This window comes from Chanos chanos, chromosome 10 (genome assembly GCF_902362185.1).
Source record: "Chanos chanos chromosome 10, fChaCha1.1, whole genome shotgun sequence".
Taxonomy (NCBI): domain Eukaryota; kingdom Metazoa; phylum Chordata; class Actinopteri; order Gonorynchiformes; family Chanidae; genus Chanos; species Chanos chanos.
Window position 1 is genome coordinate 36,894,545 of NC_044504.1, and position 25,352 is coordinate 36,919,896.

The window sequence follows — 25,352 nt, forward strand, 5'->3', positions numbered from 1 at the left end:
ACTTTTTATCATTGATGTCTAAGTGAAGAGAGCATCTTTAGGTTATGCATATGGTAGTCATGCACCTATTGGTTTTTTGTAAACACTAATATATTTAATTTGTTATACAACACATGAACATTAAACTCTATTTTTCTGAGATTTGACTGTGGAGTACCCTTCATTTGGAATGTTGCAATGAAATGAATCGCCTAAATTTTTATATTTGCTAAATGTAAACAATAGTAATATTGATACGGAAAATGATTCGCACAGTCGTTTGAATAATAAAAACCAAATGTTAAACAAATCAGGTGTAAAGCAAATGGTATACCTAAATATGATACCGTTTTCCTCTCAGTAGTCGTGAATTAGACTTATTATTTCAAGGACATTCAAAAACAGTCATAATTATTATGCCGTTCCTCTGATAAAGAGAAGGAACAGATCGAGACGGATTATAGCGCAGTGGAAATCATTCGAATGGAATGAACATCCCTGTGCATAGCAACAGAGGCTTTTTCATGCAGTGATGAGGCTCAAAAGCTATCGAAGCAGCTTAAGTGAGGTACTGTATAGGCTTTGTGCATGTGAATGGTCAATACGCCAACAAACGTTTGGTAAACTACCTTTTTCAATATTAAGCCTTTACTCAGGTGAATCAGAGCTGAGAGCAGTCCCCTTAATGTTTTCCCATACAGGCTTTAAACGATCTGTTTTATAAGGGCAATACTTTCTTAACGGTTGTCCACTTTTTTACGTTTGAGTGAGGGCGACGCTTAGCGGCGGCAGATCAGAAATGATAGAGATGGCATCATATGAATCGCGTAGTCAGCACCCGCTGCATAAGCTATTTGCATCCACGTCATTGTTACACATCTAGAAAGAGAAGAACGACTCATGCGTGGACTTGGTTTCCCCTCTCTTTAATGAAGCTGAACTTTTCCTCGGGACAGACCGCGCCGACAAGCACCCCACACTCCACTTCAGTGACGTGGTAAAATTAAATTTGATGGAGGCAAACATTGCAAATGAAGCATTTACATTTACACCTATCCAGTTATTCATGTAGCAGACGCTTTCAACTGAAACGACTCCCAAGACAGGCAAAAACCAAACCATGCATATAGCCATCAAAGAGATAGGTGTCTGTTGCTTAAGCGCCGCCGCCAAATCCAGTATTAGACCATATACAACTTGAAGATGTTAAAGGAAAGAAAGAGAACTGAGTATACGTGGGTCAAAAGGCCCCATATAATATAAACTGTCGAGTATCTAACATGAGGATAGATTGTCGTTGCCGTCGGAAACCAGCCTTCATATTGCAAGCTGGTTAAACGCAAAACGGAGCTGGTCGGGTGTCTCTTGGCACGGTGGACCACCACCAGTATGGGTCCGGACTCTCGGTTCTTGTCAGCGCAGGTCTTCTTCCGGACCAGCTCTGCACCTTTTTTGTTGTTAATCCAGCCCAAACGTGCGCAGGATCACGCAAACGTTACCGGGTTTTCCCCAAATCTTAACTCTTAACGATATGTTACTAAGTCAGAAATTTGGCCTCTGCGTGTGATACAGGGGAACTCATAGATTTTCCCAATTTTTGAAAGAAATGAGTGGGAGTCAATCACCAAGGCGCACGTCTGTCTCGTCGTTCGCCTTAAATTGTGGTGATCTTAATACAGAGGCGATGAGATTTGATCTTTACCTTTGTTTTCCGCAAATACATATTTTGGAAAACAAAAGTAAAAAGTGTTTAATAAACCGAATGTATTCTATAACTGTACAAAGTTAGTTAGACATGGCTCTTAGGTGATTATTACACAAACACTGCCGCAATTAGGCCTATTGATAATTACCTGTCGAATCAATTGACCACTGTGTGACAAGTTCGTAGACAATAGGAAAACGTAGTCCACCTAGAATTAAGAAGGAAACGTTCGAGGAATACACAAATAAGAATAAGAAATGCATAGAGAATGTACAGAAGGATGGTTAGGGTCTGAAACTGTTAGGATTATACGAGCGAAGGCATAACTGAACACGAATTTGTTGCCATACGTCATTAACCATCATAGACTATAAAATGGATATAACTTTGATTCAAAACAACGCGCCACTGGTTTTGCAAGGACCTGCTGAAAGGGTGAGAAAATGTGAGCAGCACATTTCGATGCGCGGAAGGTCAGCGTCTCAGAAAACTCGGCTTTTGTATGAGCTTGGCTTTTCCAGTGTTTGTATGTTTGTTTGTATATTTGTTTGATTTTAATCCGTCGTTGGTAACGTCTGTAATCACTGTGATCACTGAACATTCGGGGTGACAGAGTCTCCCATGCAACCTCAAAACATCTCATCGTTTAGAACGTTCGGCCTGCGCAGAGAAAGTCGTTTCAGGTCACGAGTAGGCGCAGTTCGGCAGGACTCAAATATTTTGAGGGAGTATTTCAGTTTCCATTATGTAGGCTAACAGGTAGGATAGTAGGGTTTTTTTTATAGACTCTCGTACTACCGTGATCTCATTCCAAGTGATCTGTAATAAATCGGAGACATAACTGTTACTATTAAAAAGTTTCTTTTGCAACACATGGTGAGAACAATGTTTTTAATTTTGCAGTAGCAGTTGCATTACTATTACTAGTACTATTACACATAGTCGCAGCAGAAGTAATTGTAGTCGTAATTGCTTGTATGTATGTTTAATGAACAATACGCAGCCAGCAGGACAAACTTAGAACTAAAGTTTCTTTGTTGGAAATAACCGTGGGGAAATAATTGGTCTGTCATAACCTTTAGATCTGTTGTAACCTTTATATAACTAAAACCATCTGTCACTGCTTGAACTGTCTGTAACATTAGGTGAAAGTATCTTAGATTAGACAAGTGAAACTGTTGAAGGTATATTGGGCAGTGACCGTCTGTCACAGTCTGAAATGATGTCTGTATTAAAGGTAAAACCATATGTCAGACAAAGGAAAGTTACTGAAACAAAGTTCTGTAGGAGTGTGACACCTGCTCTCGTGACCGTAGCTGCCTGCAGAATAAGGAGGATCAGGACCAGTTCAGGGGGGAAGCATTTTGGGTTGACTTGGGTTGAGTTGTCCTTCGAGAACATGTTGTGTGGCTGAGCTGGAAAGCTAGACAGACTAGTTCCACTCCCACATCACTCCACCTCAACGGTTGTTTGTCCCACACTGTATAAGCCCTGTACTTCTCTCTGTTAATGGGAGAACCGCATACTCCAGAGTGAACTGCGTTCCTACTCAGAAGTGTACTTCACCCGTGCTGCACGAAATAAAGACGGAATCATCGCATCTGAAGTTTGTAGATTCTTCTGAGAACCCGTCGCGGTCACAGCTGTGCCTCCGGTTTTTTCCTTTTGTTTCTAGTGTTTTCCTTTCCCCTGTGTCTCCTGGGGGGGTATTCCAGAAAGCGGGTTTAGTGAAAACTCAGAGTTAGTTAGCTCAGAGTAACGTAGTTCTGGAACACCCCCCTGTGCTCCCCATGTCTGTCTCCCTCTCTCTCTGTGTTTGTGCGTCTGTGTTGTGGCCGTGGCGCTCCTCTCACTCTCTCAGTTGCTGATCAGCCTGCACACCTGCAATCCATCTACTCATCAACACTGCAGCATATCCTCCCCGGTTCCCCGGTTCCCCGGTTCCCCGGCTCTCGCCGCCAGGCCCTTGTTTCAGCCAGTGTGGTAGAGCACGTCCCTGGCTCGCTTAGAATAGCGTGTTCTAACCTTGCTCTCGTGTTGTTGTTGATTTGCTGTAACTAATCCTTGTCTCCCTTCGTCCCAGGATCACTCTCTTGCCTGCCTGTTTTTCTGCTCATCTCCAGGCAGGTGACACACCATCAGGTTAAAGCATGTCGATAATTGTTGGAAGTTGGCTGTAACGACCCGAACCCATCCACTGCAAGTTTACATGGTGAAAAGGGGACGGACATCTATGACCAGTTATTGTTGAATGACCAGTTAGTTGAGTGTGAACATACAGCTGTGGAATGTAACACGACGGCCTGGTTAACTCAGTATTACAAGAGTTGAACTTTTCAACTTTCTAACATTTCGACCCCTGACTGTCTTCTCTACGCAACGCTGGTTTTCGTTGGTACCCAGTGTGTGGCAATGAGTTATCGGAACGTGAGCAACTTATTGGGCAACGCTGCACACTGCATGTAAACAGGGGAGGACAGGCACCTTACTTTTTTTTTTTTGAAGAGGAACTGATACAGGCAGGTGACACACCATCAGGTTAAAGCAGTCTCTGCAATTTCTGTCCTCTCCGGTCATTCAGTTTAGCCGATCCCCTGAATTACAGTACAGCCACATGTTGAGAACATTGTATAGTTACACTGGATAACAGTTTAGAGTAACTCAGAGTAACATAGTTCTGGAACACCCCCCTGTGCTCCCCATGTCTGTCTCCCTCTCTCTCTGTGTTTGTGCGTCTGTGTTGTGGCTGTGGTGCTCCTCTCACTCTCTCGGTTGCTGATCAGCCTGCACACCTGCAATCCATCTACTCATCAACACTGCAGCATATCCACCCCGGTTCCCCGGTTCCCACGGCTCTCGCCGCCAGGCCCTTGTTTCAGCCAGTGTGGTAGAGCACGTCCCTGGCTCGCTTAGAATAGCGTGTTCTAACCTTGCTCTCGTGTTGTTGTTGATTTGCTGTAACTAATCCTTGTCTCCCTTCGTCCCAGCATCACTCTCTTGCCTGCCTGTTTTTCTGCTCATCTCCAGGCAGGTGACACACCATCAAGTTAAAGCATGTCGATAATCGTTGGAAGTTGGCTGTAACGACCCGAACCCATCCACTGCAAGTTTACATGGTGAAAAGGGGACGGACATCTATGACCAGTTACTGTTGAATGACCAGTTAGTTGAGTGTGAACATACAGCTGTGGAATGTAACACGACGGCCTGGTTAACTCAGTATTACAAGAGTTGAACTTTTCAACTTTCTAACGTTTCAACCCCTGGCTCTCTTCTCTACGCAACGCTGGTTTTCGTTGGTACCCAGTGTGTGGCAATGAGTTATCGGAACGTGAGCAACTTATTGGGCAACGCTGCACTCTGCATGTAAACAGGGGAGGACAGGCTCCTTACTTTTCTTTTTTTTGAAGAGGAACTGATACAGGCAGGTGATACACCATCAGGTTAAAGCAGTCTCTGCATTTTCTGTCCTCTTCGGTCATTCAGTTTAGCCGATCCCCTGAATTACAGCCTGCACACCTGCTGATCAGCCTGCACACCTGCAATCCATCTACTCATCAACACTGCAGCATATCCACCCCGGTTCCCCGGTTCCATGGCTCTCGCCGCCAGGCCCTTGTTTCAGCCAGTGTGAGCACGTCCCTGGCTCGCTTAGAATAGTGTGTTCTAACCTTGCTCTCGTGTTGTTGTTGGTTTGCTGTAACTAATCCTTGTCTCCCTTCGTCCCAGGATCACTCTCTTGCCTGCCTGTTTTTCTGCTCATCTCCCGGTCTGCCGCGCGTTCATCCAGCCGAGCTGGCAACCACGTCTTCACCCCTGCCCCGCCCTGCTTCGCCAGCCACCAGCTTCCCTCCGCCCTCTTCCTTCGCCTGCCGAAATCCACGCCTCCATCCACCTTCCCTCCCTGAGAGCTAACAATAAACCGTTTCTCATTCACTCTAACTCTGAGTCCATGTCCTGCGTTTGGGTTCCCTTTGTCGATTGTAACAGAACTAGCAACTCTCTCTCACGGAGGAGAAACCTGATTTCCCTCACAGTACAGCTGGACGTGGTAGTATGATTCCCTAACAAATCAGTTTCTTTAGGAGAATTGACTGGGCTCCATATAATGAGGGCCACTGGGGGAGAGAGGTCAAATATTCAAAGTCCACTTTTAGCTACTGGCTGCTTGTTCCACGGAGTGGCTCCTGATTTCTGAACGAACATCTGCATCATTGCTGAACACCAAACTATTATGGGCTGTTGGCCGATTAAGTGCTTGAAAGACAATCCTTACAAAAAAGCATGCTCCAGCCGCACTGTTTGGATTCAGAGTGCGTTGAAAGTACTACCACAACAAATAGTGTAGTTAAAATTATTTGTGCGTGCTGTCCTCTAGTGGATATTAGGCTCCAGGTTTATGCTCTTTAATAAACATCATATGATCAAGGTTCCATTCATTATGATATTGAATTGTTACTTTCTAGATGCTTAAACAGTAATTACACTATTATATTACCTCCGCTGCATGGCAGGAAGACTTTACCATAACATCCTTAATAGCACGTTTGTGTTTACATTAGTGGATTAGCTAAAGAATGTAGAGCTCTGTGTTAGTGTTTGCTAACTGTTATCCAACCTTAAGTCTGAGTTCTGCACGCAGGTAGTCCACATGATCAAACTAGTTCGTTTTTTTTATTTACATGACGTCCTTTTCCATCAGTAAGAACGAATTCAGAATTCAGAACTTTTTACTTATTTACTATTTAGAGTCAAAACTTTCTCTCTAAAAACGACATACCATGTACTTGAGAGACCCTTATTTTTCGGACACTGTTAATACATGAAAACCCTCATTCATGTACCACCACACACTTGCCAATAGGGGGGAGTAAAGTCCCACATTTTAACTGTTGCCATCAACGGTTTTTGGTTGAGAAATGAGAAATTTCTAGAATAGGAAGGGCTCATATTGGTGAGTCATGACGCAGTCTTTTTCTTCTTTCTCAGAACATGGAGGGCTGTGGCCGGAACGTATTCCCTTGACACTATTCCCAGCCACTTTTCCTGCCACTTCCCACATTTCTGATGTTTTTTCAAGTTCTTCTGAATTTCTCTTTTGGAGACCAGGATAGCAGGATCTGAGATTTAAAAATGTATGTTGTGGTTTTTTTTTTTAACTGTGAGGTCTGTATGTTCATGCTCTAAGCGATTTTTTAAAAGCAAAAATATTGAGATTTAGTGAGGTGAAACATGTATCAAGAGCAGTTTCTCACCTTTCTCTCATAAAACTCTGCATCTGCCTTTGAATGAGAAGCATCGCTCCCTACAGACCTTTCAACCAACAACACAGATGATCGATATCAGTTTGCTGATACCTGACATCCAGCTGCAAGAAAAGTGTGATTTTTGCCTGATGTTGTTGAATTTCCCTGTTGAAATGACCAGAGCTGGTGCATGGATTATTCAGATTGGACTCACTTAAGGTTGATGGATGTCTATGGAGAGGCCTGGGGCTTGCACAGCTCAGACGTTTTCCTTTACGGTTCCCCTATAAGGAAATCTGAGAGCCACTGTTTGATGCCCAACTGTCTCAAACCTGGGCAGCAAAGTGATCCATTCCATATCAAACTGAACAGTGCAGTTGTAGGTCTATAAATCAATAGTGGAAGTGACACCATGTCCACGCTCACTATCTCGTGTTGCTGGAGACATTACTTAATTTATTTAGTCCAGACACAACTTAGCACTATAAATGGAGTGCAAGGCATATTTCTACTTTAGAGATGATAAGAGTTTTGATTCATGCACTTTTCCATGTGTTTGTCCAGCCCCCTGCTGACTACATGCAATTTAATCATATTATAATTAAATACTGATGTCCTTACTAAATACATAGATTTCACAACTCACATCAGCTTTAAGAAAAGGACCTAGGGTGCTGTGTTAGCGGGGGGGGGGGGGGGGGGGTTCTTTACAGGTAGGCTGTATATTAGATGAAGCTTGTATGATCAAAAGTGATACTGTTGGAAAATTATTACTCTCCTTTAAGCTAACCATAGTAACCATGATAAACAATGTAACCACAATGTATTCATTATTATAGGGGTGAATCAATGTAATCATTTATATTAAAAGTTATAACTATACAATCTTTTGTATTACAAGAAATATCACGTTCTCTGTGTTCAAAAAGAAGAGGTCAGTGAGGCTCTTAAGGACTGCCTGTGAGATAAGGAAGGAGCCCCTGCCAGAGTGTTGTTGTCATTAACAATGCAGGCAGATGGCGAAATGTTCAAGGTCTCATGGTACGTCTTAGCAGGGCAGTAACTATTGGTGACAACTTATGCTAGGAGTAAAAGGTGCTAGAAAATAATGATGATAAGAGGAGTCTGTGAAGACAGGCTGGCCGAGGTGCCCTACATACAAAGAGACTAAGGAATGTGTATTTTTTTAAGAAAACGTGTATAAAGGCCGGTGCTTTGTGAAATGGAGTCAGTCACTCCCCGGGACCTGACTCAGTTTGTTGTATGTCTTTTGAACTATACAATAAACTTACACTGCATCGGACTCATTGTTAGACTCCTGTTATTTTGTCTCAGAACAGGTATCGTGTGGCGTTGAGACTCAGTCCCATTTGGCCCAGGCTGAGAATTTCACCCACAATACTTATTATACACCACATACACTCTCTGATATCGCCTTTAACATGTTTTTGTGTGTTTAACTGATATTTAAAATGCTCTCCATTTAGACACAACGAGTGTCAGAGGACCTTACAGGCAGGTGACACACCATCAAGTTAAAGCATGTCGATAATCGTTGGAAGTTGGCCGTAACGACCCGAACTCATCCACTGCAAGTTTACATGGTGAAAAGGGGACGGATATCTATGACCAGTTACTGTTGAATGACCAGTTAGTTGAGTGTGAACATACAGCTGTGCAATGTAACACGACGGCCTCTTCCGCAAACAAAGGCATGGTTAACTCAGTATTACAAGAGTTGAACTTTTCAACTTTCTAACATTTCGACCCCTGACTGTCTTCTCTACGCAACGCTGGTTTTCGTTGGTACCCAGTGTGTGGCAATGAGTTATCGGAACGTGAGCAACTTATTGGGCAACGCTGCACACTGCATGTAAACAGGAGAGGACAGGCACCTTACTTTTTTTTTTTTTTGAAGAGGAACTGATACAGGCAGGTGACACACCATCAGGTTAAAGCAGTCTCTGCAATTTCTGTCCTCTCCGGTCATTCAGTTTAGCCGATCCCCTGAATTACAGTACAGCCACATGTTGAGAACATTGTATAGTTACACTGGATAACAGTTTTAGTATCAAAACTAAATGATGTAAATGCCCAAAAAATGCAGAATTCTATCTAAATTCTATGACAAAACATTACATAAAGTTTTCTAATCTCAGATGATTAAAATAAATTAATTCATTAATTAAAAAAAGAAGTCCGCCACTGTGAGTCATGACACGCTGGTTGTCCACAAAATGATTCACTGCAGGATGTGATGCACAAACTAAATGTGATAGATACTTGATAGAACCAATGAATTGACGAGAAATTTAAGCAAGTCAACATTTCAACCAATAGAAGAGTGGCGGGGCGTGTCTATGGGTATTTTGTTCGCTGAAGAACACCGGTATCGTTACTACATCAGAGAACTTGTACTGTGTGGTCAGTGATACTGTACAGTGAATTGTTATCAGGACACAAACCGCCTCCCTAAACCAGTCAGTTTCTATATATTAAAAAAAGAGAAATCCAATTAAATTAGCTCGAGAGGATTGAAATGTTACAGTTTAGGTGTTCGACAGTGCTGAAGGAGTTGTTTCAAGCCAGCCTTAAACGTCCGTTGACAGGTATTTCAAGAAATAAAACGTCATCTCCAAACCCTTACTGCTTCAGCAGCGCCTATCCGGATGTCAAAGTGGTATCTACATTAAAGACTTTCAATGCTGGGGGACGCCGACCTCTGTTACAATGCTCACCTTGGATTAGATCCCTGTGCACTAAAACCGAAGGAGCGATAGAGACAACAGAGCAGGTGAAGAAAGATGAGACAATCAAGGACTCTACAGAGTGAGTAAGAAGTCCAGTGTGTTCATCTGAAAACTAGTCAGTCATCTGTAAATATCCCCTTATTGTTTCCACTGCATTTATTCTTTTAGAGTGTGCGAGAATTGTCTTTACTAATACGACAGCGTGGCTAATTAGGCTAACATAGCTGCGTCAGTACTCATCACGGGCCTTAAGGTTGGCAACTTCTCTTACCACGTTTCCCTAATGCTCTGCAAAAAAGTAAGCCTGAAAATTAACAGTTTAAGTAGCACAATTGAAACATTTGTCGTAAGGCATTCATTTTTAAGACGTTAAATCTTCACGGTTATAAGTGGTCTCTTACATTAAAAAAAAAACCAACCAACCAAACAAAAAAAACCCCCCGTAAATTCCCTTGGGCGGCAATAGTGCATTTGTGGCCAAAAAGTTTTTAAAACGACGTTCTAATTACATTGACAAGGGATAACTGATAGTAAGACCTAGTTTGACTGGATAATTGGGAAATTTTTGAATGCTAAACGTATAATTCGATAAGGATAATGACCATGTCTTGTCAATAAACTGAGATATTTGGTTTATTCGTAATGTGGCGGCAATACCAAACTGCCAAACTCTCAAAATGGTTTCTATCTAAGCAAACAAAAAACGACTTTTGTAGGTACATTAGTGATTGAAATAACACAAAACATATGGCTGATCAACAACAATAATGTTGTCGGTATTGTTTATATTTCATGAAAAATTCATATAAAGCTCTGCCAAATCTTGGCGACTGGGCGCAGCTAGTTTTACTTATGGGATTGGTTTTTAGAAAATCTTCATTTTTTTTTTAATATCAAATGTATATTTGTTTGACAAAACCATGTAGTCATTTTAATATCGCGTGACGTCGTACGTAATAGTTACACTTGCATTACGGATGCATAACCTGTAGGCTACCAGACCGTAGCGCCTTTCACAAATAATTTGTCGATAATCGTTGGAAGTTGGCTCTAACGACCCCCCGAACCCATCCACTGCAAGTTTACATTGTGAAAAGGGGACAGACATCTATGACCAGTTACTGTTGAATGACCAGTTAGTTGAGTGTGAACATACAGCTGTGGAATGTAACACGACGGCCTGGTTAACTCAGTATTACAAGAGTTGAACTTTTCAACTTTCTAACGTTTCGACCCCTGACTGTCTTCTCAACACAACGCTGGTTTTCGTTGGTACCCAGTGTGTGGCAATGAGTTATCGGAACGCGAGCAACTTATTGGGCAACGCTGCACACTGCATGTAAACAGGGGAGGACAGGCACCTTACTTTTTTTTTTTTTGAAGAGGAGCTGATCAGGTCTTAAATTCCCAGTCTGTTTCCGATTTTGCCCGTTAGATTATTCGCATCATTATAACCGTGCACATCTGTGCACGGTCTGGAAGCAGTGGAATTTTTTTTCAGGCAGTAGCTTACAATTGCTTTCAACAGTGGCGTGACGCGCTGCCAGAATTCTGAGGTCATTTCTCATTTCATTAAGATCTGTACCCTTTTTACTAACAGTTTTAGATTTAGGCTGTACTGTTTATACGTCCAGTTTAATTGATGATCCAGAGACTTCACCGTGAGTTACACCGAACCCTAGCCCCAGCCGCCTATACCTGCGACATAATTCAGAAGTTTGACCAGACCATATCCGAAGATAAGCCTATATTTTGAAGATACAGGCTAGTGGTCCCTTGAAAAGTATGCATTTTTCAGGTGCGGCTTTTTTTGTGCTAGGTCAGGGAAACGTATCCAGTATGTAGGCCATTGGAAAATGATCCGGAATGCATTGTTATCTTTTTTCCCCCTCAGAAATTTGAGGGGGCTTTTACCCGCTTGGTGTCAATACGCTAACGCTACGCTGGCCATGGGCACCGTTCTGACGAGACGTCTTTACACCGGTTCATCTGTTAACATTCGGTTTCTCATCTCATGTACACGCCATGCGCTTTCCCAAGAGAATGCGATTTTAATGAGGACATAATGAAGTGGCGTTTTGATCGCTGTTTTGTCATTAAAGCGGGACTATGTGGTTGTAGATTACTTATTTCTCACAGCGTGGAATACAAATTAACTATGGAAAACTATCAAATCGTGGTGTACATGAAAAAGTTTCATCAACATGCGTTAATGTAATGTCCAAGGTTTAGTCTTAACGTTTTGTTCTTTTAATCCCCACTGGTCTCAATACAGCAAGCACGTCAAACTGAAATAAACTGAACGGTGTTCTATTCTTGTCTTTTATTAGTCACTAGACCTTGCATGCAGACGTCTTCTTATCTTGAAAAGTTATAAGTTTCGGGTTGAGATGTGATGGTTAATTATCTGAACCATCACAAAGAAGTTAATGTATAATCTCGAGAGACCTGTTGAGGTTAATCATCACTTGGCTGTTAGTCAACAATAACAGCTGTAGAGCTTCTTGTAAAGTCTCCCTGACAGGTGTGAATGTAGGCACATTGAAGTCTGGGGGAGGGGGGGGGGTGTGTGAATGAAACTGGTGTGCAGGTTAATGCACTGGGATATTGTTTTACAGTCAGTGCTCCATCTGAAAGCCTCTATGCCTGTACAGTCTTGAGTGCTGACATCACATAGAACAGACATGGTGTTGCACCACAAGGTAAACAAAGCTGTGTTGCAAGGCTGGGCCCCTGTGCATGACTGAATGCTAGTTGTCCGTTCATCATGTGGGCCAGCCATGTTTAATTTTGTGTGGAGGAAGCCTGCTTTGTGACTGACTAGTCTGAGGCAATGAATTGCCATGTAAATAGAGTATTGACTTTTTCTTTGTGCTACAGTCATTCTGTGCCTTTCCCAGTCGTGTAGACTGGGGATTGTTATCAGTGAAGGGAGAATGGAAAACTGATAACACTCTAGATGTGAGAGTTAAGCCAGAGGCATGCTGGGATGTCTCTTGTCTCCTCTGGGTATTGAGAAAAAAAGAAAGCGAGAGAGAGAGAGAGATTACATAGATGCTGCCACAGACTGCTGTCTCTCTGCTTCCATTGCCATGACAACCAGACGTAACGTTATTTTTGGCCAGCGTCGAAAAGTCTGAGTCATCAGAGCGAGGGACTGAGGAGAAAGCGTTTGAGAAAGCTTTCCTTAGGATTAATACTTTGATTGATCTCTTGATTGTCCAGCTAATGTCGTTTCGTAATGGAATGCTGGCCAGGTTAGGTCAGCTCGTCAGTGCTCTGTTGAGAGGTCAGATGTTAATGTGTGGTGTTAAGTGGGACCTACACAACAGCTGTTTTTCATTTTTGGCCCTTTCATGAATTCAGCGTTAGAGGTGGCGAATGAGGACACAGCCCCTTTTTCGTTACGTAAGAGAGAAATGAAAGAGAGAGAGAGAGAGAACTCAGACAAGGCACTGAGATCATTTGTTTATGTGGTTATTTTATTTAGGAGACACTTCCTGTATTTATTGGGCATTTGAAAAAAACACCCCTTACTAAACAGCTTCGGTGACGTTAAATATTTGAATTTGATTGGCACCGAGCCAGGATTTATTTATTTTTTTTCGTGAATGAAAACAAACACAGCTCTGCCCTATAGACGTGAATCTGCCAGAGAAGCTGAATGTAATTCAGATGCTTTTAAAAAAAAAAAGCCAAGCCTAAAGTGAATCAGTTGAATGAGATCCCGTACAGTGAAACGTGCAGACAGTCTCGTAGTGCTGGACTTTGCCAGACTGATCGTTTTGAAAATGACTGACGCGTGAGTTCTCTCGTGTGGTTTTTTAAAGCTTTGCTTACTGAACTGATCACAAGAAATGACTGACTCTGCAGGGAGCAGCGCAGACAGGACAGAATATACATGAATGACAGTGTAATTCATGGTAATGGTGAACCGATGTGCAGCGTGAGTGAAAAAAGAGACAGTTTGTCAAGGACACGACCTGAGCTGCGGGCTGTCGTATCAGGAACGCTGTTTTTTCCCAGTTACCATATAAGGTTATGGGGAATGTTCACATTGATCTGTAAGTCAAAAAAAAAAAAAAATCCAGACCCCTCCCCTTTCCATTCTGAAGCCACTAATAGAAGACTGAATATCTTCTTTGTGAAACGTTTCAGAGACCACGCCCCTCCCTCCATGCCACGTTCCACTCTGACGTCTGGCCCCTTCGGATGAGTTTTGGTTCCTGTACCGGAGTGTGTTTATGTTACAGCAGCCAGGAACGCTTAAACACTACAAATGTTTGTTTTTTTTTTATTGTAATTAATGGAGAGCGGTAGTAGTGTACACACATTGTGAGTTCATGTTTCTTCTCTGGCTGCTCTAACGTGACAGAAGCCCCATTGGAGTTTGCTCTATTTTAATGTGGAGGCATTGGGTTTTTTTTCGAGACATGTTGACCCCCCCCCCCCTTGCACACAGTTAGATAACCTGATAACTTGTTTGTTCCCTATCGCCTTCATCACTTATTCATTACAAGTCTGGTATTTTGTATTGTCTTGGTTTGTTTTTGGGTGGGTGGGGGGGGTGTTCATGTTGTTTGAGGTTGTCTTGATCCCTGGTGCTTTGAAAAGTTCAGAGTTTCTCCTCAGGAGGCGTATCACTATCTGGAAGTCAATAAAGATTGAATTCATGTGAAATAGAGCTAATCACCCTTGTTCACTTGATATATAAATATTTGTATAGGTTCAAGTTGTGGTTTGACCAGAATTAGGTCAATTGCATCTGAGTGTGAGTACAGTGGTCAAACATGTGAATAGGTCCTTTTGCATGCATTGGAGGAACTGTTTATATTCTGTGTCCTGCAGTTGTGCATATGGCCTTATTGATGTTGGAGTATTTGCATTCTCTCTCCTATTTAAAGATAAGCACACAGGAAGGCAACTGTTTGCCATTGTCATTGAGTTTCATCGAGTTCTCTGAGGAAACGTGTGTTTATTAACCACCGTCTCCACATCACCGTGCTCACCTGTCACTCAACGCCTGTAATGAGGAGCGCGCGCCGGAGACGTTGGGTCGAGATGTCTGACTCGCGCAGGGGGAAGACGTGAAGAACTGGGAAGAGGATCGTTCTAAAATTATCTCACGCATGTAGGAGGCATACACATTAGCCCAGAATCAAATAGCTACAATTACTGTTTCAGAATTGTATTTGTAAACAGAAGCATAATTGTTTTATGATTATGTATCTGTGGATGGTGTGGCCCTGTTTAGAAATGGATATCATGACACACAGTAACCTGTGATCGTTGTTCTCTTTTTGAAGCACCCCCTAACTTTTTTTTTTACTCTGTGAGTGACATTAAAGGTCTCAGTGGTCAAGAATAAACGTGATACTTCTGACGAAGTTCGCGGACTCACTGAGGAGCTTAATGTTAGTTTATCTGCCTGACTTGTTAGTCTTTCTGAAGACTTCATGTGGGTTTAAAATAAAAAAAAAAATAGATCGGTGTAGTCTTACCCAGGTCTGTAACGAACAGAGAACGTTTTTCAGGAAAAGCACGTCCATACACGCCTCAGCCAGAGAAAACACACGCCCTGAGGACACCACTCAGAGCCGAATCCTCTGAAAGATTACAAGTAACAGAGAACTGGAAACCGCTGCGTCTAAAAATATCATCTCTGTGCCAGAGGTAGAGTTCGATAATATTTTTTTGTCTCTGCGTGACCTCAGTTATCCTAGCCTCAGAGAGGGAGTCCCATTCGGTTACCATAACACGGATTTTCTTTCTGTGACCCCGTGCAAACCTGCGAGCCCCTGAGTTCAGACTGGGTTGAGTTTGTGAGTGTGTTAACTGGGTCTTGTGGTCATTAGCTCAGTTTAAATCATCTGCTGTGATTTGTGAGGAAAGCTGGTCGAAGACGGCGAATTAAGAGCAGCGTCAATTTACTGGTTCACTGAAGTAAGTTGTGTTCAGCCCGTTAGTATTCAACAATAATCTGCATTCAAAAGATTGGCCTCTTTTTTCTGAAACAGAAAAGAGAACATTAAATTTTTGCATATCAGCAGTGCCTATATGTTCCCTTTAGAACTGTGTGCTTACTTCAGAATTGTGACTTCGTGTGTATACACATTATTGGACAGCTCAGCTTCTGTACAACAAAGACGTTTCCTGATTTCTTAAAATAGCGGGGATTAGGTTGGAAGGAGGATGCCACGTATAGGGTTGTTGACCGGAAATTATTATCGTGCTAAAAACGTACCGAGGGAGATTCTATCAACGGTATTCTGCGGATGGAAGCGTCTCTAGCTTGCGTTAGCGCTTGTATCTAAACAAACAAATGCTGACCGACGTACGCTTGCAGTCCTACGCACGCTTTAAACGGTCAGGTTAAACTCGTCACCTTTCCTGCGTGAGTCAGGCAGCGTTCGCCACGGCTCGTCCTAATACAGCGGATCACCTCCGCAGCGGCCCCGGTGAGTGTAAAGATCGTGACGTAGGTTGTCATGTCTCAGACGGCTTAGAGCCATAAGCAGTTTGGAAGGATTAATGGCAGAAAGAGATGGCGATCTGTAATCAGGACCACACGAAACCACCTATTAAAGTATCTGCAGGTGTGAACATGAGGCTGTCAACTTTGTTAGGGGTAGGAGAAGAAGAAAGAAGAACCTGCCACCTGAGAAGGTTGAGGACTCTTTGGTCTTTGTTCAGCAGGTTGCACAGCCTGTGCTGTAACCATTGCCTGTCTATGGGGCTCTGAGCTGTGAGAAGGATCAAATAGCTCACAGTGTCCTCAGGAGACGAGCTCACAGAGAGCCTGCACGTGGCACTGCTGAAAGGCCAACCCACCACAGCAGGACAATGAGAACCAGCAGTGAAACATTCTCAGTCCATTGAGCTGGATTAATCCAACTCTGTTATACTCCTGCAACCTAGTGTGTGTCTGTCTGTGTGTGTATGTGTGTGCACGTAAAAGCTGTTTTTGGCATATAAATCGAATATATAACGTATACTGTGTGGAGGGGGAAGAGCATGACTGTCTGTGTGTCTGTACATTTCCATTCTTGTGTACTTTGTTGTGAGCACCCGCTTCACTTGGTCAGAATGCACAGTCAGCAGTCATTCGCGTATGCCTTGTTCTCTCTGATACGGCCTGAGCCCCCCCCCCCCCCCCGCCCCTTTCCAACACACACTCCTCGTGTGTTTGTTCTTCAAACACTTAACCTGGTTTGCTCAAACAACCCGGTCTGCACACGAGCTAACGCGTGTGCAGCGTAGCGTTTAGCCGAACGTGCAAAGGAGACATATTGACATTCCACATCTGTTGATTTTAAAAAGAGAAGACAGGGTTAAGTCATTGGGCGTATTGAAGAGATTTACGGAGTTGTGGTTTTATGGAGCTCGCCGTGTCATGTTTTCAGCCTTCGTGAATCGCTGGGAGTGGCTCGACATGCAGTTTTCTCAGAAAATTAGGAAAAAATACACTAATCAAACAGGCATCAGAGGGAGTAAGGTTGCATACACACATTGCCTTGATTTCGCTGGGGTAATGGGTCGCTGCTCATTTGCATGGAATAATAGAACTGAAGTCGTTTATTAAGTGAGCGGTCATTAAGCAGTAAAGATTTAATCAACTCTTAAAATCTTTGCGTCCTCTGCGCAGGCAGGACAGTCCGTCCACACGTGGGGCTCGTGTAACTGTGTCTCTGCTCCCCATGCTTTTGTACGACAGGCACGGGGGGGGGCAGAGTGTCGGGTGTCTTCCGGTGTGCGTGGCCTGGAGGTGAAACAAACACTTCCAGGGTATAAACCCTGCCGCCGTTTGAGTGGGTTGATTACGTGAAGCCGTAAAGGCACTGGTACGTGGATGTTTCCGGGAACGCAGGCGGCCAGTGGAATCGACGCGAGGCTGAATGGGCCCATTTGTTTTAATGTGGAGGCCACTCAGTAGTCACGATCCCAACAGCTTCTCCGAGCTGCTTGGGAAGGAGTTGGATTCTAGATAACTTCCTGCCTGCCAAAGCAAAAAAAAAAAAAAAAACACTCCCGGTTTCCTGGCAACCGGGCCGAGTGCTTTTGCAAATTCTCCAATTTCTTTCCAGTTTTTGCTCTCAGTCTTAAGCAGTGAGCATACTATCGGAAGTGCTGCTGTCTTTCAGCTGGTAAAACACAGTGTGTAAACACGGCAGTGATCTCTGGTGATGGAAGGACTTATCAGTCATGCGTGTGGAAGGAGAAGTCTTCTGGGAAACCTGTTGTTTGTGTGTGAGTGACGTGTATGTTGAGATCATGTGACACTCAGCGGAAACCCGTGATTGGTGGGGAGGAGAGGTGGGGCCTCCCTCTGAGTCATCTGAAGGGGAAATCTTTGGCTTCTCAGGGGAACCACTGATCAGAGGGACCTGAGTTTCAGAACTTCTTAACATCAGTGAGAACGTGTTTACAGCAGCTGGCAGTTTAACACACAACCCCTTTCGTCTCCTGGGTGTCTTTTGATAAGGTTCTTTGATTTTTTGGTTTCTTGAAGTTCAGTCTGATTCCAGTCTGTTGCGCTGAGAGGGTGTTGAGCTTGGAGACTGGCTCCCCAGGGCTAAAGAACCACACACACACTCACACACCATGCATTTGATGCAATGTATGCCGTTACCGGGAAACCTGATCACGTTTCCCATTTTACGTCTCCGTCTCTGTTCGGCTTTCGGCTTCACTGCCCTGTCTCACTCGTAGAGTTTCGCTTTGTCAGGGAAGAATCGCACGCTTTTTTGGTTTTAGAGCGGACGCTCTGGTGCACAGTCGCTCTGAGTCGCGGATGACTCAGAGAAAGCAAATGCTGTGATTTTATTATTTAAAATTTTAGTGTGTGCACGTCACTTAAAAAAAAAAATGCAGCGCCTCTTTTCAGCCAGCGTCTGGCCTCTCGGTGTTGCTGCGTGGTTCTCTGTGGGCTGTGGGCCGTGGGGTCTGAAGCACCCTCTGCCCGTATGCCTGTCTTGGATCTCTGTCACGCTCTGACTGTTGCATCTAGACGGGAGCTTAGTGTTTGCCCTGTAAATCCACCAGGAGCCTGGTCAGTTTACATACACTGTGAGCAAGGCTGGGATGTCGGGCCCGGGAGCACGGCCAGAGCAAAGCCTTTTACACGCTCACAGTGATGTGTGTGCGGTAAATGTATGGGATAAATGTATGGAGTGCATGTGTAGGGAAGTACCACACTGCAGGACTTGCACCATAAGCGATGAGTCACTGAGAGTCTGCAGGCTGAACTGACTCATCAGCACAGAGATGTTCTCTTTGTTTTCCTTGATCTTCCTAATGTTATGGCTGCCTCTGAAGACAGAGAGTTAATATCCGTGTGTAATCACCCCATGGCGTTAACGTCTGCCCTCTGTTCTTACGCTGTGTCCTTGCCTACTGTATATCAGAATAAAAAAAAAGAAAAAACCTTGATTGACTGCCACGGTTTTGACATTAACCATCCCACGGCCGAGACTTTTACCTTGACCAACATTTAAGATTAAGATTAAAGTAAGATTAAATCTCCGTGTTCGCACGCACACACACACAGTGAGCAGTGAATTTGACATCTGCATTTAACCCATCCTTACACACCAGTAGTGAGCACACACAACCACCAGGCATTTTATGACGGAAGAAAGGCATTAGCCCTACCCAGTAATGCAACTCAGTGACCACATGATTCTCAGAACAGCCTAGAACAGCATAGGTCTGTTTTTCAGTTTCCATAGCAAGAGGTAGTTAATGTTTTATGATTGTAGTGTAGGTCCATGGATGTTTCTGGGTGTGTTAGTGGATAGAATATGGGTAGGAGGTATGTAATGTGCAGTAGTGTTTTTCCACACAGTTGCTCCCCGTGGCACAATGATAAACAGGGGGTGACTATACATTCCACAAGTAACTGTTTATAAGAGTTTACCATTGTTTACATTACACACTTTAAACAGGTCCCATGTCCTGTTTAACAAGTGACCTACATGTTTGAAATACACTAAACATGCATGTTTAGGAATTTGGTGCCTCTTAATTGAAATCGTTATTACGTGAAGGCAAAAGTTAATCTATACCTTTAAATAAGTAACTGTCACTGTAAAGATGTTATGATGACTGTATCTGTGTGTGTTTTAAACGTGTGATGTCACGGCGGGTTTGGAATGCTCCACCCTGAAAATGTACAGCGTGGTTGTCCTGACTGATGTTTTTCATGCATATTTGTTAAGCATTAACCATTTTAAGTTTACTTTATTTTGCATTCATTCTTCATGTTGTTTGTTTGTTTGTTTGTTTGTGTTTCCTGCCTGCCTGACACTCTGCTTGCTGTTTGTGGGTGTAAGTATCACTTTTTCTTTACCCCTCCTGTTTTTCTCTGCCTAGCTGCCTCTGTCACTCCTGTAACACTTTCCCTTATCTCTGCCAGGCTCTCATAGTTTCCCTCATAAATGATGTTACATGCCTGTTTTCATCACACTCAGAAATCCAATGCAGTGTAGGACAGTTTCTACCCACGTTTTATGAGTAGTCCAGTGTTAGCATGCTCGACTCAAATAAGGGAAGCACTTGTAGTTTTGTGAACCGGTCAGCTCGAGGTCTGTTTGACCTTGGCCCCAACAAAAATATACAGATCAGTTGGTCCTTAGGGTGGGGGCTGATAGACTGGTTTTGGGAGGGGGAGGAGAGGGGTGTGTGTGTGGGGGGGGGGGTTTTAGGCAAAGCGAAGTGCTTTTACAGGCATGCGGTGGGAACGCTGGGCTATGAGAAACAGACAGTCATGTCTGAGGGAATGTTTTGATAGCGCTCGGGGAATAGCGATCACTGCTCGTCTGTCACACACTCACACACACACAGACACAAACACACACACACACACACACACACACACACACACACACAGTGTCATGTGGCCAGATGCCACGACAGCTTACGAGCAGCTTTGTCGAGCATTAAAGTCCAAGCCATCCAAATGTGATCAAATGTGATAATGCCACAGCTAAGTTTGACCACTTCTTTATTTAACCCATTAACAGTCAGGGCACAAACACGTAAGCAACTCATTGTTTTCTCTCTCTCTCTCTTTTTATTTATGTGTTTGTTTGTTTGTTTTTTAACGTCCGTTAGGATTTGCAGAGAGATCTCGCTGTGTCAAATCAGTGACTAATGCCCTGTTTTAATTGGACGAGCTGCATTCACGTTGTGCCTCATTTGACTGCACAGAGGCAGCACGCCTCCCAACAATTCACACTGCACGTCGTTTTGTTTCTGTCACATTATTCAATAAATACTTTTCTAATGCACTAATGCTTTCGCGTTCATAACTGCTGCCCACAAGACAGTATCGGTGGGTAGCGGTTCTGAGTGTGAATACAGTTCTGTGTTTGAATGTAGTCCTGAAAATGAATAAAGTTCTGTGTTTGAATATAGTCCTGAAAATGAATAAAGTTCTGTGTTTGAATGCAGTTCTGAATATGGAAACATTAGGCTGTTGGCTTTGAGGCGAGCATTCCGATCTATGGGAAAATATTGTTGGAACTCAAATGTTAAATTTTCCATGTGGGTCAATTACACGGCGGCCAATATGCCAACATGCAAAGGACTATTAAAGCAGGAGATCGTGTAAATTTGGGAGTAATATCATAAGATTAGACCAACAGGCTGCAGTTACACAGGACTTTATTTAATCAGGACATGAACTGTTTCACTTTGTCCTTGACTTTACCCATTGGCTACATGTAGGATCTGCTTTGATGATCAATCCAAAGATTGACAGATCGTTTTAACCTCACACCAGTGATGAAACAGGGAGTTTTGGAGTGAATAGACTGGCTTTCAATTGGAGGGAGAGGGAATACTTGGACATTAGAATCGCTAGAACAAGAATCAGTCCAAGGATCAGTGTTTGCTTTCCTCACACACAAAGAGAGGAAGGCATGCGGGGACTCAGAAGGAAGCGGCTGATATGCGTCTCTGTCCCTGTAGACGTGGTGCACCATATCCCAGTCTAGTCCCATATCCCCTATCCCACTGAGTCATGCCCCCTCACCCTGCGCTGCGGTTTGTGAGAGTCTGTGTGAGAGCTCAGCTCACTCACTGGGTTGTGTGTTCTGTGTCACAGGAGAAGGAAAGCAGGCATTCTGCCCAGCCTGGAGGACCTGCTTTTCTACACCATCGCCGACGGTCAGGAGACAATCCCTGCTCACAAATTTATCACGGTTAGAGACCATATCCTCATTCACGTTTTCTCTCCCTCTCTTTCTCTTTCTCTCTCTCTCTCTCTCTCTCTTTCTTTCTTTATCTCTGTCTCTCTGTCTATCTCTGTTATCTCTGTTTGTCTGTCACCCCCCCCCCCCACATCCCTCTCTGTCTCTGTCTGTCTCTCTCTCTCTGTCTCTCTCTCTGTCTCTCTGTCTCTCTCTCTGTCTGTGTCTCTCTCTGTCTGTGTCTCTCTCTGTCTGTCTGTCTCTCTCTCTCTCTCTCTCTCTCTGTCTCTCTCTCTGTCTGTGTCTCTTTCTCTCTCTCTCTCTGTCTGTCTCTCTCTCTCTGTCTGTGTCTCTCTCTCTCTCTTTCTCTGTCTCTTTCTCTCTCTCTCTCTCTCTCTCTCTCTTTCTGTGCTGCTCTACCTCCTTCACTTTCTGTCTTCCTTGCAGCTGAGGGTTGATTGTCCTCACTCTGGAACGGCTTGACTGTCACGTTCACTCTGACTGTGTTTTCTGTGACGGGGGTGTGGCCCCAGCGCAGACAGCCAATGGCCAGTGTAGTTTAGGCTCAGTTCCAAGTTTATAGTAGCTGATTAATCTTATCACACTGGCCTACATAAACACTACAGTGTGTCACTCCAGCACACTGTGCTCTGATTGCATGTACATGTCACTGTGCCCATTTAGACTGTTCCTTCAAAGACCACAGTTCTGTCTTAGCAGAATCAGTTCCCTCTTTCCTTAGAAAATGATAGGTAATGTTTATCTGTCTCTCACTGAGAGATTCGTTATTTAGTGTCTCTCCTTGGAAATGCTAATTGCAGTCTGGTGTTTAGTGGTTCTAGGAAAAGAATCTGCTACTTTGTTTTCATATTTCTTCTGACTTAATCAGTTGATGATACTCTATTATAATGAGGTCATGACATGATTAGATGACAAATTTATAAAAACTGAGTTCGTCTAAATAGATCTACAAAGAATTTGTGCAGTTATTAGCTACAGTAAGTGGTGGTTGGTTAGACAGAGCAGCTTTCTGATTCTGTGGTGTCTGCCGTTATAAATGAATTACAGCACTGTTGTCCCACTGTGTTATTGTCTGTTCCGTCAATCAAAGCTTTCTGTTTTATTGTCCTATAGTCCACTCATGAGAGTTTTGTCCTTTTTTTCCCATGGTGCTTTGCAGGCACTGAAAGCCACAGGGCTGCGGACAGGAGACCCTCGACTCAAAGAATGTATGGACATGCTGAAAGTCACTCTCAAAACAACGTCAGACGGCGTGACGCTGGATAGACACCTGTTCAAAAAGTACGCTTTCGCCCCTGCCTAAACTCTTTCATCTCTACACGACCACTGCTACTGTTACTGCCACTACAACTACCACTGCTAATGATAATCACTGCTAATGATAATCGCTTTCTGTTTCTCTGCGTGTCACGCTAATCGTTTGCTCATGTTAAAATCCTCAGAGCTCTCTCTCTCTCTCTGTCTCTTCAGACACTCAGCATTTCCCATTAACCACAGACAAACGACATGAAAGGCTTACATGAGACCAGAGGTCCCTCTGTGACTCACTGTGCTGAAATGCAGCCAGTACACCATTAATATTAATAATGTACGATGTTAGCGGTTAGCAGCGAGCAGAGAAGTGCAGAGAGCAGACACTCTGCTGAGCTGATAGACGGCTGAGGAAAATGCATTTGCGCTAGCAGGAGTTACCTCAGTCCTGATTGTTACTTCAGCATCGTCTGGTTCGCATGAGCAGCCTTTCCTTAGCATGTCTCCTGTGTCCTATTTCAGAATAGATCCTGAAGATAAAAATACACAGCATTCTCATGTACACACGTACACACACACACACACACACTTTAGGTGACAGCTGTGATTAGTGACCAGTTCTGCGAGTCTTATTTATAGGGAGTGTGTTCTTGGCCTTGGAGTGGTTGAGATTCAAAGACATTCATTTTCTTGCTTAATCCAGAACACTTTGTGATGGCCACTGAGGTCCAGCCCTGGAGCTGCCACCCACATCCTGATGTATCTCTGTTTCTCAGCTTTATTTTCACCCCTGCTGTGAGTGGCTTTTATGACGGCGGCTGTGTGGTATTCTGTCATTCTCTTTAGCGCCTGTGTTCATATCTGTGCCAAGGGCTGAGCTGACGAGATCTGATGACGGTGGACTGACCTTCAGCGAGACAGACAGAGAGAGAGACTGTGTGTGAGAGAAAATGAGAGAGAGACACAGATACAGAGATGCAAAGATAGTGTGTGCGTGTGTGTGCGTGTGCGTGTGTGTGTGTGTGTGTGTGTGTGTGAGAGAGAAATGCAGAGGTTTTGTGTGTGAGAGAAAGAGAGAGAGAGATACAGAGATAGTTTGTGTGTGTGTGTGTGAGAGAGAGAGAGAGAGAGAGAAAGATACAGAGATAGTGTGTGTGTGTGTGTGTGTGTGTGTGTGAGAGGGAGAGAGAGAGAGGGACAGACAGAGATGTTGCGATTGTGTGTGTGTGTGTGTCTGTGTGAGAGAGAGAGAGAGATAGAAACTCGTGAGGCTGACCATCTGGTGTCTGTAACCTGCTGTATTATCCTCTGTCATGTAGAGCTGTTATACATCACCACCACTCTCCCCCCTCAGACACACACACACAGACACACACGTCTCAGTGACATAGCTGCAAAAAAAAAAAAAAAAAGATAGTTCCCCATGTCCCTCATTCTGCTGGTATCTAAAGGGTGACTTGCTCTGGCCGTGAATGTTATATCAGTGTATTTCTGGATCCTCTTATCTGAATAATGTCAGAGAGATTTTGAGTAGTTTCCTCTGAGATGAAAGGATTTACAGTCTAAAGAGCCAACTGTTATTTGCAAAATAGTTTGCATACATTAACAGATGCGGTATCATTGAACAATCCCCCACCTCGAGAAATTCGGCCCGAAACACAAAGCAATTCAGGCTGCTCTGATGCATATCGATCCAGACTTGGTGGCTGGGGTTGGGTTCTTCTGACGCGGGGCGAACAGAGCTCCCGGCTGGCCCTGTGAGTCAGGTGTCGTCCCCGCGGAGGTCACATGACTCTCCCCGGGAAGTTTGGGGGGGGGGGGGTGAGTGAGTGAGGATGACTGCAATAGTGAGTAAGCAGGATTGGCTTGGTATAATAATTAGTTTCTGCTATAGCCTCGGTCTGAGAACGCTCACGTGTGTATGCTAAGAGCATCCCTGGCCGTGGGCTCGTGTCTTCCTTTATGACATTCATTAAAATGACTTGGCTGTTCGATCAGCATGTGTGTGTGTTATCCTGTTGCGTGGTGGGTGTGTGACGCCCGTGTGAGTCTCCGGAGAATGTGCACTCATATCTGGCAGGTTGGAGACGGGGACAGTGTTTCGCTCAGTGGCGTTTCTCACCCGCGCGTTTCTCGTTTTCCGTTTTGCAGGTGTGTCCAAAGCAACATCGTGCTGCTCACCCAGGCCTTCCGAAAGAAGTTTGTCATC

General features: G+C 43.9%; 1 protein-coding gene across 6 annotated transcripts in view; it reads left to right on the top strand.

Annotated features, from left to right (window-relative positions):
• Positions 1 to 9,356: 9,356 nt before the first annotated feature.
• The window catches only part of glsb (glutaminase b), a 41,235-nt gene continuing 25,239 nt past the window's right edge, over positions 9,357 to 25,352 (top strand). For 3 of the 6 annotated variants that reach the window (XM_030786372.1, XM_030786373.1, XM_030786375.1), the window contains exons 1-4: positions 9,357 to 9,759; positions 21,787 to 21,883; positions 23,052 to 23,173; positions 25,295 to 25,352. The exon at positions 25,295 to 25,352 is cut by the window's right edge. In XM_030786372.1, coding sequence (XP_030642232.1) covers positions 9,470 to 9,759; positions 21,787 to 21,883; positions 23,052 to 23,173; positions 25,295 to 25,352 — 567 coding nt within the window. In that variant the 5' untranslated portion in view covers positions 9,357 to 9,469. Of the gene's footprint in view, positions 9,760 to 18,895; positions 18,902 to 21,341; positions 21,884 to 23,051; positions 23,174 to 25,294 lie in introns of those variants that run through there. The other 3 variants (XM_030786374.1, XM_030786377.1, XM_030786376.1) reach the window with 3 other exon arrangements.